Below are 14,751 nucleotides of genomic sequence, written 5' to 3'. Positions count from 1 at the left end.
TTTTTAATACCCTTTAATGATGGAATGGTTTTTATCTGATCAGGAACTTGTTATGATTTTCTTAGAAGACTTCACAGGAGACAGTTATATTTTTTTCTTATCATTTGTTTCGTATGTTCTAAACAATTTTTAAAAAATGTATCTACATTATGTTTAACTTCAGAAGGCATCATTTATAAGACAATATTTGAGAAGCAGTTAACCATTATAAATTATTTTGATGAATTATGATACTACATAAACGTGAAATAAAGGATTCTTTTGATTTTTATTAAAGTATAGTTGCACTTAATTAAGTGAAAGCATGAAGTTATAAGGAAGTTGTAGTGAAAGGTAGGTATGCATAGAAAGGTGTGTGTGAATGTTCTAAGTAGCCAATGAGCCAATGAAGTGAATTTTGCTGGTGGTTAAGCCATCTTCAAATGCACCCTATGCTCTGTTTCACCATGCTGGCGCTGGAACTCTGCAAACCATAGTTCTCCTCTACTACCTAAATTCTTGTTAAATTCTACCTGTGGGGGAGCTAGAAAGAGACTAGAATAATCGAGTGACAAGGGAGTTGATCCTTCCTGTTTTGCCTACCATTCTTGAAATATCACTCTAGCCAAAGGTTCCTCACCTGGGCAGCAGCAGTTCATCCCAGTAACCAGGTTTTTTTCATATTCTCAGCCCCAGCCATAGCATGCCTTGGATATACGAATTCCAGCTCTGCAGTGTTCCCCCATCAACTGACTGAGGAACTAGCATAAAGATCAGCTCTTCAAGGTCCTTTCTCCAAGTTTCCCTTTGTTCTGGCAACCTCTCCTTCCACTCCCCTGAATGAGCTCTGCCTAAAGACCCATTACTTTCACACTGCTAAATCTGCACATATTATTCAGACCTTACTATATCTTCCTGCTATATCTGACCATTGACCACTCACTTCTCCCACCTTCAGACAATATTATTTCTTTATTAATAATTTTTTGGCTCATTAAGACATTTCTGGAGGGTAAATTGGAAAATATTGTAGAAAGCATTTTGGCAATATGTATTCATTCAATAAATAATTTTTAAGCATTGTGTAAATATTTCCACTGTGTTAATTTCTAGAGGCAGAACAATTGTTAAACATAGTAAGTGCTTTTTGTGTGCATTTAGTAAGTGGTACAGCCAGGTAGTCTGACTCTAAAATCTGTCATATGAACCTCTACACCAGGAATTTTCAAACTTGAGTTCCATCAGAATCACCTAAAGGACTTGGTAAAACAGATTAATGAGCCCCACCCCCCCTAATTTTTTATTCACAGGGGTGAGCTAGCAAATTTAAATTTCTAACAAGGTTCCAGGTGATACTGATCTCCTTCCCAACACTACACTAGTGGCCCACATATTTTCTCATTAGCTCTTATTCATCTCTAATGACTCAACTCAGCTATCTGCTTCCTTAGGAAACCTTTGCTCCTCTCTTCTCTCAGCAGCTTAACTAGATAACCCCCATCTAAGATCTCACAACAATCATGGGCTCCCATGACACACATATCGGCAACCACTAAAACTGAAACTCTGTACGTATAGGTCCCAACTGCTAGCCTTTGAGCACCTCAAGGACAGCGATCATAACCATTCATCCTCTTTTACATGTCTTTAAGTTTCTTTTTTAAATTTTTACTGTGATAAAATATATATAAAATTTAACATTTCAACCATGTTGTGTACAGTGCAATGACATGAAACACATTCACATTATTATACAACCATCACCACCCCCCAACTCCAGAACATTTTTCATTCTCCCAAATTGAAACTTTATATCCGTTAAACAGTAACTCCCCAGTTCCCCCTCCTCTCAGCCCCATTCTACTTTCTGTCTCTGTTCATTTGTATAGGGATGGTTTCTAGCACATTGCTCCTCAATGGCATTGTCTCAATAACTGCAGAACTGAAGGAGGCGAGACTTTAAGCATCACATAGAGGAATTAATGAGAAAGAATTTTAAAGAGTTAAAATTGACATAGAAATGGTGTATATCATCACTGAAGTAATTAGAAAACTTAATGACATATTCGCTGTTTGAGTTATAAGTATATGGCTGTTTGAAAACAATATCTTTGTTCTCTTTCTAGCACAAATAAATATCAGCCACCCATATTTTTAAGTTTCTAAAGAGATCAAAAACGAAAAATCATCTGAAGAAGAAATATAAAACACATCTTTTTTCCTTTTCCACTCAAATATCTAGGACTCCTGAACTGAGTTCACTCTTCTTTCAGACTACATGCCCACCTATATCTGCAATATCTTTGTAAGGTACATGGATGTGCTTCGGTCAAGAATTAGGCCAAGGCAGACATCCAGGCCTGCATGACTCAGCGAGTAGAGCGCAGGCATATAACTCCACCTGTTATCACAGCCATGTAGCCATAACATGGGAAGGCCATCCCTTGGCCGTATGCCACTATTGTCTGTAAGAGGAATAATTGCCCTGCTGACACTGTACAGATACTCTTGTACAGGCACTCTTGCACCCAGAGAGAGAGGGAGTACCAGAGCTGTCAGTCTTGCTCTGACAAGGAGAGCCAGGGCATGGCTCAGCATGGCACAACATGGCACAGCATGGCTCACGTTCACGCCCAGAGAGAGAAAGAGTTAAGCTGCTGATGCTGAAGGAAAGAGAGAGCCAGCCATGCAGCTGTGCATAGGAGCAGCTGGCCCAAGCAGTCAAAACAGAGCAGACAGTGAGAGAAAGCTGCTGATAAGAGAGCTGCTAATGAGAGACCTAGTTTGAGTAAGCTGCTGATAGAGAGCTGCTGAATAAAACTACATTTCACCTGCTTAAGGCCCCCAGAGTGTTCTTTCAGCTATTGCCCATCCACCCATTCCCTTCGGACCTCAGCATGAGCTGGAACCTGAACTTCAACCTAACATTTGGTATACTTGTGGACCTGACAATCGTGACCCTAAACCTGACTGTCTTGCTACCTCAATTAACAGGAGGAGAAAAGAGGAAACCTAATAAAGCAGAATGCCATATTAAAAAATAAAACATATAAAAGGAAATGTAGGGATGCAAGAGGTTTATAATCTACTTCCGTATAGGAAAGCTCTTTTAAAAAAATTGTGTAGTAGAAATGTCCAAATTAATTATTTGGTACTTACAGAACATATAAAAGATGGACCTTATAGTTATAATTCTTGAATGGATTCTTAAATAATGACTCCACATAACAGATGAATAATTTCAAATCTCCTTTTAGCCAGCACTGTATGTTCCAGTTTGCACCTGAATAAAAAAAAAAAAAAACAACTACATGAAATCTCAAAAACCATCTGAACAACTCAGTGAAAGAGAAGAGCTAAATCAAATTTACCAGTGTTCTGATACAACTTCCATTGCCTATTCTGAGAGAAAAAGAACAAGCTTTAACTAGGGGCATGCGTTTGCCAATCACTTAGTCCCTTTGGCCCTCAGTTTCCTTTTTTCTAAAGTAATAGAATTAAATTCAGTTATTGCTTCTCAAATTTTCTTTAATTTCAAACCACTTAAATAGGACAAAAGAGCTCAAAACTCATCTAGCTCAGTGCTCACTTTTCTTTTTCTTTCCTTTTTTTTTTTTTTTTTTTTGAGATGGGGTCTCACTCTGTCACCCAGGCTGGAGTGCAGTGGTATGATCATGTGATCATGGGTCACTGCAGCCTCCATCTCTCAAGCAATCTTCCCACCTCAGTCTCCTAAGTAGATGGGACTAGAGGCACGCACCACCATGCCCAGCTAATTTTTTTTTTTTTTTTTTTTTTTTTGTATTTTCAGTAGAGATGGGGCTTCATTATATTGCCCAGGCTGGTCTCTAACTCCTGAGCTCAAGTGATCCGCCCGCCTAGGCCTCCTAAATGCTAGGATTACAGGCATTTAAGCCACTGTGCCCAGCCTTTTTTTTTTTTTTAAACATTAGACAGGTAATGTGCCAACATCATAACAAGGTCCGAGGGAGGCACATCTCACTCATGCATGTGAAAACCCGGTCATCACGCTTTTGAGGGAGGAAAAGATATGCCTATATTTTCATACTGGAGGTCTCTCTACATGGATGAGTCAATTGACTCCACTCTTCCTAGCTTTTCCAAAAGACTTGGGATAATTCTGTCGTTTATATTTCCAGATGCAGAATTTTTAACTACACTAGCTACAATCAGCATGCATTATACTTAAAAAAAAAGAATTTTTTTCTTTTCTTTTTTTGTTTTTCCAACTTTTATTTTTAGTTCAGGGGTACATGTGCAGGATGTGCAGGTTAGTTAAATAGGTAAATGTGTACCATAGCAATTTGCTACACAGATCATCATATCACCTAGGTGTTAAGCCCAGCATCCATTAGCTATTCCTTCTGAAAAACCCATGTTTAAAACTTATATTCTTTCAGAGATATTCCTTGCCTGAAGAAATATTATTATTCATGAATATTTTAAAATTTAACCAACTCAACAATATTATCAGTCATTTGATATTTTATATATTTAACAAAAATAAGGTGTGTTTTTCTATTTCAAAGCAAATTTAGAAGACTACAAGGAATGTACTTAAAAGTAAAATAGTTCCCTCATTATATTTTTATGGGATACAAGATAATTCGGGAATTATTTATTAGTTTGTTCACATAATGAATCCTAATTTTATTATCAATGTAAAAATGATTATGTATGTTAAAATCATAGCCATAAGACATCTATTTCATACAGGTATCAAAGAATTAAAACACATTGTTCAATACATTAAAAAAATAGCTAATGCTTACCTATTTGTTGAAAAACTAAAGAATTTACTGTTGAAACAAATGTCTTTCCTTCAATGTTGTCTGCACATAAGGAGCAGTTTCTATCTTGCTCACTCCGAAAGCAACAGTGGAAAGTTGTTTTGGATAAGTTAGAAAAGTGAGTACCACTTGAATTAAACTTAGGTTCAACAGCTGTCTCATAATGTCCATTCGAATTTGAAGTATTCTTTGAGAGTCCAGCAGGCAAAAGGAAGTAGTCATAGGTTGAATTTGGTGGCATGCAAGACAACTTAAATCTCCAAGGAGTAATTGGATATGACAAGTTAAATGCAGTTATCACATAAATAAATTCTGTTAGGATATTAAAAAGACACATAGAAAAAAGTAATCATTTTTGACTAAGACATGAATAGAAAGTATCCGAGATTAAACCATGTAGTGCTCAATAATTATTTAACTTTCTAAGTCCTCAGTGAGTGCCTAATGAATAACTTCGTGCTTCCATTGTACAATGTGTTGTATTCAAGAGGATGCATTCATTTGTAGAAATTACTCCACTTTCTGACATCTCTTTTCTTTTTGAAAACTCACACTTCATGTTTTCTCTTTAAGCTGACATTTTATATTTATGTTTAATAAAAGGAAACAAACACTGAATATTTTATTTTTCCTTTCTAAAGCATATTATTCTAGCTTCCATTATAAATGATAAATATAATATCCAGTATAAATGATAAATAAATATCTGGATGTGCAATTATATAAACAAACATTAAAGTGCTATTTTAATATGTATTTAAGAGAGTAACACCAAAATATTAACACTGCTTTCGCTGAGCACTTTTAGAAAGAACTTGTCTTCAACATGATGACAGCTTGATGATCTCCTGAATTTTCCCATGATCCTCCAAATACAAAACATCATCATATAAGACATGCCCTTAGCACATTACACAAAAAATGATGCAAAAGAATAGACTTCTTATGGGAAATGCCCACTGCTGATTAAGTTATCACTTTTTAAACATAAAAATTAAGAACAATTATATAATCCAGTACCTAAAAATGTGCAAAAATTAAACTTTTTTTTTTTTTAAGATGGAGTTTCATTCTTGTTGCTCAAGCTGGAGTGCAGTGGCATGATGTCGACTCACTGCAACCTCCGCTTCCCGGGTTCAAGTGATTCTCCTGCCTCAGCCTCCTGAGTAGCTGGGATTACAGGCGCCTGCCACCACACCCGGTTAATTTTTGTACTTTTAGTAGAGATGGGGTTTTGCCATGTTGGCCAGGCTGGTCTCGAACTCCTAACTTCAGGTGATCCGCCCGCCTTGGCCTCCCAAAGTGCTGGGATTACAGGCATGAGCCACTGCGCCCAGCCAAACTTATTTTTAAATATTTGTTTGAAAATAAAATAATTCTCCATAATTTTTTTTTCAATAAGTTACCCAAATGATCCAACAGTTGTGTTGGCTTATATAGACATTAATGCAGAATAGGAATTCTGAGAATCTTGTATGGATTTGTATGAAATGAGAATTTTGAAGAGTTATGGTAAATGTAATAATGTAAGGAAATAGAAGTAATCATGATGTTCATCAGTAGGTGAATGGGTAAATTGTGGTACATCCAGACAATTAAATATTATTCAGGGCTAAAAAGAAATGAGACATCAAGTCACGAAAAGACACGGAAGTTCCAGCACTCTTCCAGAACTATGCATCCAACAAAGGACTAATATCAGGAATTTAGAAGGAACTCAAACAACTCAACAAGAAAAGAACAAATAATCCCATTAAAAAGAAGGCAAAAGAAATGAACAGACATTTCTCAAAAGAAGACATACAAGCAGCCAATGAACATGAAAAAAATGCCCATATCAATAATCATCAGAAAAATGCAAATTAAAACTACAATCAGATACCGTCTTATACCAGTAAGAATGGCCATTATTAAAAAGTCAAAAATAATAGATGTTGGTGAGGATGCAGAGAAAAGGAAATGGTTATTCACTGTTGGTGACAATGTAAATTAGTACAACCTCTGTGGAAAACGATGTGTAGATTTCTCAAAGAACAAAAAGTAGAACTATCATTCAATGCAGCAATCCCACTACTAAGTATCTACTCAAAGGAAAAGAAATCATTATAACAAAAAAACACCTGTGCTCATATGTTTGTCAAAGCACTATTCACAATAGCAAAGTCATGGAATCAACTTAAGTGTCCCTCAATGAATGACTGCATTAAAAAAATGTGGCATATTCACACACATGCACATGCACGCACACACACACACACACACACACACACCATGGAATATTATTTAGCCATAAAAAAGAATAAAATCATGTACTTTGCAACAACGTGGATGGAGCTAAAGGCCATTATCCTAAGCGAAATAACTCAGAAACAGAAAATCCAATACCACATGTTCTCACTTATAAGTAATATTGTGCACAATGTTCACTATTCAGGTGATGTACACACTACGAAACATATCCTTGTAACAAAACCATACTTGTAACCTCTGAATCTAAAAATACAAAAATTTAAAGAGGAAAAAAAAGACATGGGGGAAACATAAATGCATATTACTAAGTGAAAGAAACCAACATGAAAAGACTACATACTATGTTATTCCAACTATATGACATTACGACATTCTGTAAAAGGCACAACTATGGAAACAGTAAAAAGATTGGCGGTTCCCAGGAGTTAGGTAAGAAGGAGGGAGGAATAGGAAGGCCACAAAGATGGGTAGGGCAGTGAAATTCTTCTGTATGACTCTACAGCTGCAGATAAAGGTCACCATACATACATCTGTCAACATTCATACAATATACAACACCAAGAGTGAACCATAATGTAAACTATGGACTTTGAGTGACAATGATATGTCAATATGCGTTCATCAATTGCGACAAATGTACCACTCTGAGTGGGGATAGTTGATAATGGGGGGTTATAAACGTGTGGGGCAGGGAGTCTATGGAAAATCTCTGTACCTTCCTCTCAGTTTTGCTGTGAACCTAAAACTGCTCTAAAAATTAAAGGCTTTTCAAAAATGTAAGAAAATAAAATTTTTAATCAATTCACAAATGTATTTTTTCATTCAAAAGCAATTATCAGTGAAAATATTCAAACGATACATAGGTAATGACTGTTAATAGTTTGGTTTCTAAAGATTTCTATAAATATAAATTAATATAAATACGTATAGATGCAAAAATTGAGGCCAAAGTGATTAATGTGACAAATGTGACTATGGCCATACTGATAACAATTAGGTATCACAACATTACCAAAAGTAAATCCGTATTACAATTGTGTTCCGTTGGACTTCACTCCTCCTAACTTATGTTTCTAAAATCAGAACACCTCAAAGAAAATAAAATAGTTTTTGAGGGAGGAGGTTTACAAAACCAAGAATATGTAATATTACTAATTTACAGCATTATCTATTCTAGGTCTACATAGAGGATTCAGTTGCTTGAAATGAATTAGCCTAAAATCCTCACAGAAGTATTTAAATGTAAAATGTAATGATGAACTTTAAAAACATAGCAACTATTGACGCAGTTAAATTAAAAGATGAGCCTATTTCATCCACATGCAACTTTGCAAATGATATTTCTTTCCCTCCAAATGAATCCTAAACTCTAAAGACGGTCTACAATTTTCATCTGAAGGCATATCTTATTAGGTAACAATATCCCAGGAATTCTCTTGATTCACAAACTTGATCAAACCACAAACCTTCCAGAAAGTCAATGTAAAACACTAGAGTCTAACAAAAATTAATAGAGAATTATAAAAGAGAATGAATAGTTCCCTTAAATATATCTAATAAAATTAGAGAATATAAAAAGAGAATGAGTTATTTCTCTTTGATAGTCCCTTGTGGCATAATATTTTGGAAATCTGTAACAGTGGAGCTATCCAGGTTATTTTCTGGAAGTATACAGATGGCTGCAATGAAAGAGAAGTATGTACAACAAGGAAGACCTGCAGGGAAGCTTAGAAGAGCCCCTTTAGATTGGGGTAGTTGAGGAGATGCTCAGAACCAGCTGACACACAGGTAACAGCTGCCAGATAAAGTTGCCACAACATAAGTTTTGTTAAAGAAAGCTAGATAAACAATTGCCAAATCACGTAAGTTTTGTTAAAGATACTCTAACTTTAATTTCAAAAACTTGGAACACAATCTAACTTAGATGATTTGATTTAAGAAAATCAGAATGTCACCAGAATGTGGTAAGAAACACGTGAGAACGGTATGCTCAAAAGTTATTGGCAATGTATCGGCTGGGCACGGTGGCTCACGCCTGTAATCCCAGCACTTTGGGAAGCCTAGGCGGGCAGATCATGAGGTCAAGAGATTGAGACCATCTGGCCAACATGATGAAACCCCATCTCTACTAAAAATACAAAAATTATCTGGGCATGGTGGTGCGTGCCTGTAGTCCCAGCTACTCGAGAGGCTGAGGCAGGAGAATCGCTTGAACCCAGGAGGCAGAGGTTGCAGTGAGCTGAGATCATGCCACTGCATTCCAGTCTGGCGGCAGAGCAAGACTGCGTCTCAAAAAAAAAAAAAAGAATTAATCTACAGAAATATTTTTCTAAATATACAAAGACACATGAAGTTTCAATGCAGTATTATTTGTTACAGAAAAATAAATGTCTATCAATCAGGAATTGGTCAAATAGACTAATAATTTTATATATATTCATACAGTGCATTGTCATGCAACCATTAAACTAATAAGTATCCCAGTAAATACTGATAAAGATAAAAAGCCATCACGATAAATTGGAAACCTGTTAAATGGAAAAATAAACATCTAGAACAACATGTATAGACCAGTGCTATTTTTGCAGCCATAGATATGAGTGTGTCTGTATACGTGTGTGTGTGTGAGTGTGTGTGTGTGTGTGTGTGTGTGTGAATTCTGAAAGGATACACCATCAGGTTGTCTTTAGGAGGTTGGGAAGGGTTTTCATTTTCACACTTATACACTTATACTATGGTTTGCATTTTAAATCATAAGCATGTATGAGAATTCCTAACTAGAAATAGGAAATTCTGTCAGTTAATAAATAAAACAGCATCTCTAAAGGCAAAATCTCTACCGCATTTAAGGGCATTAAAACAGCAAATGAGCAAATAACTCACCCCAATGTAACAAAACCACACAGAATTTTTGACAAATCATCTTACTTCAGAGAAGTACACCTGGAAAAGAGTAAATCTAAAATTAAAACACACACACAAACAAAAACACATATATATATAAGTTGTCTGTGGAAAACATAAAAGGAAAGGGATTATAGATAAGTCTCTAAATTTTAATAACGTGATACTCTAGATCAATATCTGAGAAATATCTCACATAAAATTATGCTATAGATTTATTCCTTTACGCATCCTATCTTACATCATTAAAAATACAAGACGAAAAAATTTAAACTGAATGTTCCTTTATGCCATAACAAACCAGGACAGGTATCACAGGATAAGACTGAAATTTTAACTAAATGCAAGTGCTCACAATGTTGATTAAATATGTAACAGCTAATTTAACATCACTAATATCACCGTCTTCGATTTTTTTCATGCTCAGGTCTTAAAATTTCCCTGTTTTCTAAAGTCTTTATCTTTACTATGATATTGTAAGGCCAAATAATTATTGCATAGGTAACAACTGCCTATTTATTTCCAATAAAGAGGAGCAATTTTACCAGTAGACCTTTGGAAACCTATTGTTCATTTGCAGATGAGGTAATATTGGAGAGTTAGAATAATTAAAAGTCTGGTGGCTTAATATACCCAAATGAAGTCTGACTTCAGAGACAAGATTTCCCATGAGTTCTACTCAATTTGGAGTATCACAAATATGATTATTTGTACTACTATGTCATAAATCCAAATGGTAGTATAATTTTAATATATTTGGCTTGGACTTTGGATGAAAACCTACCTGAAATAGGTGTCGGGAGTGATGGGTGCCAGGCTAAGCTCTTCTGGTAATCAGCTGTGGGACTTGGGGTTTCAACACTCTAGACCTCAGGTTCCTCATCTACAAATCAGACTGTTAGATGGTCTCTACACCTCCTTTCAGAGCTGCCTATTATTCTGAGAGATGTAATTTAAAATGGAAATCACACTTTACCACAAAGAATAGTGTAAAACATTAAGTGAGAAACAGGTCTCATGACTCATATCTGAGAATTGGCACCATATGATAAGTGAGAATTGGCACCACATGATAAGTAAATGGAAAAAGTGTTTATTTATTTTACAACTTACTATCAGGAAGAAAATAAATGAGTATAAACAGTGGTTAGTCCAGTGAATTTGTTTTTCAGACTACAAGTCTGTCATCAGAATTTCTGTTCTTCATACACTGATATCACCATGGTTCTTTAGGGTTTCCAGCAATCAGTCCACTGTTTGGAACCCTCATGATTTAATTATATTAAATGAGTACAAATTCCTCCCTGCTTTTTGTGCTACCTGTTCTTGATATAAAACATTCTCATAAAATAAACTCAAGGGCAAGTTTTATAGTCAAGATGTGTCACAGATACAACATATCACTGGATTGCTTTGATGAAACTTACTAGTGACTAGTAATTTAGTTCAACAATTGATTTGGCTCACTTTTAACTCACCTGGTCTCCTCAGTTAAGTGGTCAAATAGATCAGCAGTTTTCCTTACATAAAACAACCACTTCTTTATTTAATGTTCCATGCAAAACACAAACTATTCTGATGGTTTGGATTCTTGCAATCAGGTTTCATTCTTAAATAACAGAGAAACAATCACTAGTGTAAAAAGGACATAGACGCAACCTTGAAGAGACAGTGAAAGGTGGTATCTGACATAGATTCGATGAGAGAAACATATGCACCCTAAACTGTATAAAAAGGAACATAAAGAAGTTTTTTAAAACACAAATAATACAGAAAAAGAGGCTGGGAGCAGTGGCTCACACCTGCAATCCCAGCACTTTGGGAGGCCAAGGAGGATGGATCACTTGAGGTCGGGAGTTCAAGACCAGCCTGGCCAACATAGTGAAACACTGTCTCTACTAAAAATACAAAAAGTAGCTGGGTGTGGTGGCGTGTGCCTGTAATCCCAGCTACTTTGGAGGCTGAAGCAAGAGAATTGCTTGAACCCGGGAGGTGAAGGTTGCAGTAAGCTGAGATTGCACCACTGCACTCCAGCCTGGATGACAAAGTGAGACTCTGTCTAAATAAAAGACAGAAAAAGTGACAGAAATTTTTTAAATTGGTGAAAAAAGAATGAAGCAAAGGGAAAATTAAAGATAGGATGACCAAAATAAGCCTAATAGACCAAACACCATTAATATGAAGACACTTCCTAAGGATGAACCATTAATTTGTTCTAACTTTTCTTATGGTCGTATTGTTCAATCATAAATTCTGAGTAGTTAAAATGAAATGAACGGTTTAGGAGAAGGGTACAAATAATCCTAACACTAAGAACAGTACAAAATTTTTATTGATTAATTTTATAAGATAACAGCTAACATCCTCATGAACATCCTAATAATACCAGAGTTTCAAAGCAATTTCAAACTTTAATAATTTTGTCACCCTCTCCACTACCAATACCCTGTTCTAAGCCACAATTATCTCTTCCCAGAACTGTCAGAAGAGGCACTCTACTTCTGTCCTTGCTCCCCAATTCAGTCAGTTATCAACATAGCAGTTAAAGTGATCTTCTTAACACAGATCAGATCATGTCTCTCTAACGCAGTAGTCATGGTGATCTTATTAACACATTGACCAGATCGTGTCTCTCTTTCTCAAAGCACTACAATCCTCTCCTGTCACTTGGAGTAAAAGTCCAAGTCCTGAGCAGGACTACAAGGTCCCGGATCCCACTCATCATCCACTGCTCTCCCCACCACTCAACTCACCTTCTAAAGGAGCCTGCCCTGGCCATCCCATCTGAAATTTTAGCACCTCCCCCATGCAATCTTCAAGAGGCACTCTCCTATCTTCCAGATACAGCTCTTTGAGAATCTGGCATAATAGCAAGAAGAGTTTCAAAATGGTGATTCTTAACCATTTTTTGGAACATGGACCTCACTGAGAATTTGGTGAAAGAAGCGTATCAACACCACAAGGAAGCACATACAACTAAAATTAGGGCTATAATTTCAAGGGGTTAACAATCCCTTGAAACTCATCCAAGGATTAAGAATTCCTGATATAGATAAATAAAGGTAATGCACACTCCACAAGTAGAGCTGCATGAACTGAGCCAGTCACAGACATCACACTATGAAGAGTTGAGATAATACTGCCTAACATTCCCCTGGAATGCAGTTTTCTTCATTCATTTGGGCTGCTATAACAAAATGCCACAAATTCAGTGGCTTATAAACAACGGAAATGTATTGCTCACAATTCTGGAGGCTGGAAAGTCCAAGATCAACATGCCAGCAGATTCAATCTCTGGTGAAGGACTACTTCTCATAGATGGTGCCTTCTTGCCATGTCTTCACATGGCAGAAGGGGTGAACAAGCTCCCCTGCAGCCTCTTTTATAAGGGGACTAATCCCATTCATGAGGGCTCCACCCTCATGACCTAATAACCTCCTAAAGGCCCCACCTCTTAATGCTATTGCATTGGTGATTAGGTTTCAACATGTGAATTTTGTGGTGGCACAAACATTCAGACCACAGTAGTAGTCATTCTCTGTTGACAGTTAAAAGGAGTAATGTGTCTTAGCAGTCATTCAAAAAGACGGTAGGGTTGACATCCTCACATGCCATAGAAACATGCCAAACAGACTACCCTCTACCCAAATCACCACTGACAATACTTAGAACTGGGCTAGGGTAAGGAAAGGGCTTAATCAATTCTCATTAGAAAATCATTGTGGCTCTGCTCTCACAACAAAAATGAATGTTGCAAAAGTTACTCTAACTATCATGGCAGAAACAAGTATAGCTTGAAAACATTTTTCAAAGAAAAATAAGCAAATTCCCATCATAGCCATAATAAATTATCATAAGGTAATTATAATTACAGAGTTGAGCAGTGTAGGCCCCTGTGCCCACTTCCAAAGTAAACTAACTGAAAAATGTACACTAATATAACTGGTCTTACAGACCAGATACAAGTATAAGATGTCTATTAAAAATAACAGTTTAATAATATGTGCTCCATAACCCTACTTTTCAGAAATATTAACAGGGAAGTCTACTGTGGCCATTCTTAGAATTCAATTATTCACCACAGCTCTTTCAAGTCACCACACCACATGACTCTTTGAATCAGATTCTGCAGGAGAACCGTTCATCCAGGTGATATGTGGGTCTCAAACTGATTGCTGAAGTTGGCAAATTATTTCTATACAAATAGCACATTTTTTATATGCTGTGCATTCTGTTAGTCAGCTTCTTATGTGAGAACATGCTATTGCTGTGCTCAATAAAATAAATTTAGCAAGAAGAACACAAGAAAAGAACAGGTGGGGGTGGCTGGCAAGATGGCCGAATAGGAACAGCTCCGGTCTGCAGCTCCCAGGGAGATCAACGCAGGAGGCAGGTGATTTCTGCATTTCCAACTGAGGTACCTGGCTCATCTCATTCCTACTGGTTAGACAGTGGGTGCAGCCCACGAAGGGTGAGCTGAAGCAGGATGGGGCGTCGGCTCATCCAGGAAGTGCAAGGGATCAAGAAACTCCCTCCCCTAGCCAAGGGAAGCCATGGGGGACTGTGCCGTGAGGGACAGTGCACTCTGGCCCAGATATGCTTTTCCCATGGCCTTCCCAACCCACAGACCAGGAGATTCCCTCGGGTGCCTACACCACCAGGGCCCTGGGTTTCAAGCACAAAAGTGGGCAGCCATTTGGGCAGACACCAAACTAGTTGCAGGAATTTTTTTTTTCATACCCCAGCAGTGCCTGGAATGCCAGCAAGACAGAACCGTTCACTTCCCTGGAAAGGAGGCTGAAGCCAG

The 14,751-nt window shown here is 37.0% G+C and overlaps 1 protein-coding gene and 1 non-coding gene across 4 annotated transcripts in view; both read right to left on the bottom strand.

Annotated features, from left to right (window-relative positions):
* Positions 1-14,751, bottom strand: part of LEPR (leptin receptor) — a 211,436-nt gene that overhangs the window by 64,625 nt on the left and 132,060 nt on the right. For all 3 annotated transcript variants that reach the window (XM_003265191.3, XM_003265189.3, XM_003265192.3), the window contains 3 exons: positions 9,924-9,983; positions 4,773-5,102; positions 3,139-3,262 (listed from right to left, as the gene is read on the bottom strand). In XM_003265191.3, coding sequence (XP_003265239.2) covers positions 3,139-3,262; positions 4,773-5,102; positions 9,924-9,963 — 494 coding nt within the window. In that variant the 5' untranslated portion in view covers positions 9,964-9,983. The remainder of the gene's footprint in view (positions 1-3,138; positions 3,263-4,772; positions 5,103-9,923; positions 9,984-14,751) is intronic.
* Positions 3,927-4,030, bottom strand: LOC115835328. The gene has a single exon (XR_004030315.1). It is a non-coding gene; the product is annotated as a small nucleolar RNA U13 (small nucleolar RNA).

The sequence above is a fragment of the Nomascus leucogenys genome, chromosome 5 (assembly GCF_006542625.1).
Source record: "Nomascus leucogenys isolate Asia chromosome 5, Asia_NLE_v1, whole genome shotgun sequence".
In the NCBI taxonomy this organism is placed as follows: Eukaryota; Metazoa; Chordata; class Mammalia; order Primates; family Hylobatidae; genus Nomascus; species Nomascus leucogenys.
Note: the sequence above shows the minus strand (reverse complement) of the source record. Positions and strands in the feature narration are given on the sequence as shown.